The sequence below is a fragment of the Onychostruthus taczanowskii genome, unplaced genomic scaffold, assembly GCF_017590055.1.
Source record: "Onychostruthus taczanowskii isolate IOZ18803 unplaced genomic scaffold, ASM1759005v1 scaffold1652, whole genome shotgun sequence".
Classification (NCBI taxonomy): Eukaryota; Metazoa; Chordata; class Aves; order Passeriformes; family Passeridae; genus Onychostruthus; species Onychostruthus taczanowskii.
The window spans coordinates 971-6,332 of NW_024498854.1; the positions used below are offsets into that span (position 1 = coordinate 971).

The window sequence follows — 5,362 nt, forward strand, 5'->3', positions numbered from 1 at the left end:
AGATTTTTTTGGGGATTTTTGATTTTTAATGTGCAGAAATTTGAGTTTTGGGTTCATTTCTCTATTCCAAGTACCCAGAATTCAGATTTTTTTTGGGAATTTCGATTTTTAATGCACAGAAATGTGAATTTTGGGTTCATTTTTACATTCCAAGTGCCCAGAATTCAGGTTTTTGGGGGGAATTTCGATTTTTAATGCACAGAATTGTGAATTTTGGGTTCATTTCTCTATCCCAAGTGCCCAGAATTCAGATTTTTGTGGGGAATTTCGATTTTTAATGCACAGAATTGTGAATTTTGGGTTCATTTCTCTATTCCAAGTGCTCAAAATTCAGATATTTTTGGGCATTTGAGGTTTTTAATGCTCTGAAATGTGAATTTTGGGTTTATTTCTCTATCCCAAGTGCCCAGAATTCAGATTTTTTTTAGGGATTTTTGATTTTTAATGCACAGAATTGTGAATTTTGGCATTCTCTCTCCCCCCAGGTGTCTGTCCGACTGCGGGCACGGCTCCTGCTCGGGGCCCCCCAACTTCACCTGCGTTTGTCACCTGGGCTGGACCAACCCTGCCCCCCAAAATTCCTCCTCGGGGGGGGCCCAGGAGCCCCCCCAGTGCTCCGTGGACTGCGGCTGCAACTTCCAGAGCTCCTGCGAGAAGGGGGGCCCGGGGCTCTGCGACCAGTGCCAGAGTGAGCCCAAAATCCCCAAAATTCACCCCAAAATTCACCCCAAAATTCACCCCAAAACCCGGAGCTGCAACTTCCAGAGCTCCTGCGAGAAGGGGGGCCCGGGGCTCTGCGACCAGTGCCAGAGTGAGCCCCAAAATCCCCAAAATTCACCCCAAAATTCACCCCAAAATTCACCCCAAAATCCACCCCAAATCCCGGAGCTGCAACTTCCAGAGCTCCTGCGAGAAGGGGGGCCCGGGGCTCTGCGACCAGTGCCAGAGTGAGCCCAAAATCCCCCAAATTCACCCCAAAATTCACCCCAAAATTCACCCCAAAATTCACCCCAAATCCCGGAGCTGCAACTTCCAGAGCTCCTGCGAGAAGGGGGGCCCGGGGCTCTGCGACCAGTGCCAGAGTGAGCCCAAAATCCCCAAAATTCACCCCAAAATCCGCCCCAAATCCCGGAGCTGCAACTTCCAGAGCTCCTGCGAGAAGGGGGGCCCGGGGCTCTGCGACCAGTGCCAGAGTGAGCCCCAAAATCCCCAAAATTCACCCCAAAATTCACCCCAAAATTCACCCCAAAATTCACCCCAAAATTCACCCCAAAATTCACCCCAAAATTCGTCCCAAAATGGTCCCCGGGAGGGTGAAAATAAGGGAGCAAAATCGCCCCAAAAACCCCAAATTTACCCCCCAGGAAACAGAAATTCCACCCCAAAATCTCCTAAATTTGCACCAAATTCACCCCAAAATCCCAAAAATTCACTCCAAAATTCAGCAAATTCAGTCCAAAATTCAGCAAATTCACCCCAAAATCGTCCCTGGGAGGGTGAAAATAAGGGAGCAAAATCGCCCCAAAAAACCCCAAATTTACCCCCCAGGTAACAGAAATTCCACCCCAAAATCCCCAGATTTACACCAAATTCACCCCAAAATCCCAAAAATTCACCCCAAAATGCACCAAATTTGCCCCAAAATTGTCCCTGGGAGAGCAAAAATCCAGCAGCGAAATTTGCCCCAAAATCGCCCCAAAAACCCCCAAATTTACCCGCCAGGAAACAGAAATTCCACCCCAAAATCATCCCAGATTTACACCAAATTCACCCCAAAATCCCAAAAATTCACCCCAAAATGCACCAAATTTGCCCCAAAATTGTCCCTGGGAGAGCAAAAATCCAGCAGCGAAATTTGCCCCAAAATCGCCCCAAAAACCCCCAAATTTACCCCCCAGGAAACAGAAATTCCACCCCAAAATCCCGTGATTTACACCAAATTCACCCCAAAATTCACCCCAAAATTCACCCCAAAATTCACCCCAAAATCATCCCCGGGAGGGTGAAAATCCAGCAGCAAAATTTGCCCCAAAATCGCCCCAAAAACCCCCAAATTTACCCCCCAGGAAACAGAAATTCCACCCCAAAATCCCGTGATTTACACCAAATTCACCCCAAAATTCACCCCAAAATTCACCCCAAAATTCACCCCAAAATTCACCCCAAAATTCACCCCAAAATTCACCCCAAAATTCACCCCAAAATTCACCCCAAAATTCACCCCAAAATTCACCCCAAAATTCACCCCAAAATTCACCCCAAAATTCACCCCAAAATTCACCCCAAAATTCACCCCAAAATTCACCCCAAAATTCACCCCAAAATTCACCCCAAAATTCACCCCAAAATTCACCCCAAAATTCACCCCAAAATTCACCCCAAAATTCACCCCAAAATTCACCCCAAAATTCACCCCAAAATTCACCCCAAAATTCACCCCAAAATTCACCCCAAAATTCACCCCAAAATTCACCCCAAAATTCACCCCAAAATTCACCCCAAAATTCACCCCAAAATTCACCCCAAAATTCACCCCAAAATTCACCCCAAAATTCACCCCAAAATTCACCCCAAAATTCACCCCAAAATTCACCCCAAAATATTTTAACCCATTTTATTTCATTTTAACCCATTTAAACCCCATTTCCCCTCTTTTTACCCCATTTTAACCCCCTTACCCCCATTTTACCCCATTTTCCACTTCACTTTAACCCCATTTCCCCCCCCTTTAACCCTATTTTACCCCATTTTACCCCATTTTAACCCCAATTTTCCCCCTTTTAACCCCATTTTAACCCCATTTTAACCCAATTTTAACCCATTTTCATGCAATTTCTCTCCATTTTACCCCATTTTAATGCAATTTCTCTCCATTTTACCCCCATTTTTCCCCATTTTAACCCAATTTTCCCTCATTTTAACCCCTTTTCCCCCATTTTCTCCCTCCCCACAGCGCCCAGGAGCTCTCCCAGGAGGTGAAGGCCTTCCTCAGCGGGCTGCACCCTTTAACCCTTCCTAACCCATTTTAACCCCATTCTACACACATTTTACCCCATTTTACCCCCATTATATCCCATTTTGTCCCATTTTAACCCCATTTTTCCCCATTTTACTCCATTTTATTGCAATTTTACCCCCTTTTTTCCCCATTTTAACCCCATTTTCCCCCATTTTAACCCCATTTTAACCCCGTTTTTCCCATTTTCACCAATTTCCCCCGTTTTTCCCCCAGACTGGACGGAGGGCCCGCAGTGCCAGCGCTGCCGCCGGGGCAGAGGCTCCCAAAGCCCCATTTTAACCCCTTTTTAACCCCATTTTAACCCATTTTAACCCCGTTTTCCCCCTTTTTAACCCCATTTTAACCCCGTTTTTCCCTTTTTAACCATTTTCCCCCGTTTTTCCCCCCGACTGGACGGAGAGCCCGCAGTGCCAGCGCTGCCGCCGGGGCAGAGGCTCCCAAAGCCCCTTTTTAACCCCTTTTTAACCCCTTTTTAACCCCGTTTTTCCCCATTTTAACCCTGTTTTTCCCCATTTTAACCCCGTTTTCCCCCATTTTAACCCCATTTTAACCAATTTTTCCCCATTTTAACCCCCGTTTTTTCCCATTTTAACCCCGTTTTTCCCCGTTTTAAGCCCATTTTAACCCCATTTTTCCCATTTTAACCAATTTCCCGTGTTTTTCCCCCAGACTGGACGGAGGGCCCGCAGTGCCAGCGCTGCCGCCCCGGCAGTTTCGGCCCCGGGGGGCTCGGCGGGTGCCGCCCCTGCGGCTGCCACGGCCACGGGGACCCCGAGCGCGGCTTCTGCCACCGCAGCACCGGGCTGTGCCACTGCCTGCCGCCCACCACCGGGCCCCACTGCGACCGCTGCGCCCCGGGCTACTACGGGGACCCCAGGTGAGAGCCCAAAATGGGGCAAAAACCAAAAAAAACGGGAAAAAAATGGCCAAAAATGAAAAAAATCCAGCCTGAAATTGCCCAAAGCCACCCCAAAATGGCCCCAAGCGGGGCTGTGCACTGCCTGTCCCCACCACCAGGGGGCCCCACTGCGACCGCTGCGCCCCGGGGTGCTACGGGGACCCCAGGTGAGACCCCAAAATGGGGCAAAAAACAAAAAAAACGGGAAAAAAATGGCCAAAAATGAAAAATATCCAACCCAAAATGGCCCAAATCCACCCCAAAATGGCTCCAAGCGGGGCTGTGCACTGCCTGTCCCCACCACCAGGGGGCCCCACTGCGACCGCTGCGCCCCGGGCTGCTACGGGGACCCCAGGTGAGACCCCAGAATGGGGCAAAAAACAAAAAAAACGGGAAAAAAATGGCCAAAAATGAAAAATATCCAGCCTGAAATAGCCCCAAACCACCCTAATCCAGCTCAAACCCAGCCCAAACCAGACTACAACCAACTTAAAATCCCCTCAAAGCACCACAGAGATGCCAAAAGCATCCCCCTAAACCAGCTCAAAACCAGCCCAAACCTGACTAAAACCAACCTAAAATCCCGTCAAAGCACCACAGAGATGCCAAAAGCATCCCAAAATCTCACAAATTCACCCCAAAAAAGCTCAAAACCACCCCAAAATGGCCCAAAACCATCCCAAAATGCCACAAATCCACCCCAAAATTGCCCAAATCCACCCCAAAATAGCCCTAAACCAGCTCAAACCAGCCCAAACCTGACTAAAACCAACCTAAAATCCCCTCAAAGCACCACAAAGATGCCAAAAGCATCCCAAAATCCCACAAATCTGCCCCAAAATAGCTCCAATCCACCCCAAAATCCCACAAATTCACCCCAAAATTTCCCAAAAGCATCCCAAAATCCCAGAAATCCACCCCAAAATGCCACAAGTTCACCCCAAAATAACTCGAAACCATCCAAAAATCACCAAAAATCCCCCCAAATTCTCTCCCAATTCCCCAAAAATTTGGAAAAAATCCACACTAAATCTCAAAAAAACCAGAAAAAAGACAGAAAAAAACCACAAAAACGTCACAAAAATCCCAAAAAAATCACAAAAACCCACAAAAAATCAGAATAAAATTCTTAAAAATCCCCCAAAAATCCTCAAAAAATCCCCAAAATATGAGAAAAAACTCCAAAAAAAGGTGAAAAAGCAAGAAAAAAATCAGAAAAAAAATCACCAAAAATCTCCCCAAAATCTCTCCCAAATCCCAAAAAATTTGAAAAAAATCCACACTAAATCTCAAAAAAAAACAGAAAAAGACCAAAAAAACCTCCAAAACCATCACAAAAATCCCAAAAAATCAGGAAAAAAATCCCAAATATCAGGGAAAAAATCCCAAAAATCAGGGAAAAAATCTCCAAAAAATCAGGGAAAAAAATCCTAAAAAATCAGGAA

General features: G+C 46.6%; 1 protein-coding gene across 1 annotated transcript; it reads left to right on the forward strand.

Moving 5' to 3' along the window:
• Window positions 1-485: 485 nt before the first annotated feature.
• LOC121333335 (multiple epidermal growth factor-like domains protein 8) lies at window positions 486-4,272 on the forward strand (the record flags this gene model as incomplete). Its single annotated transcript, XM_041399579.1, has 4 exons — window positions 486-688; window positions 3,689-3,896; window positions 4,037-4,084; window positions 4,225-4,272. Coding segments are annotated over 4 exons (507 nt in total), but the record flags the coding sequence as incomplete, so codon positions are not given.
• Window positions 4,273-5,362: the final 1,090 nt, after the last annotated feature.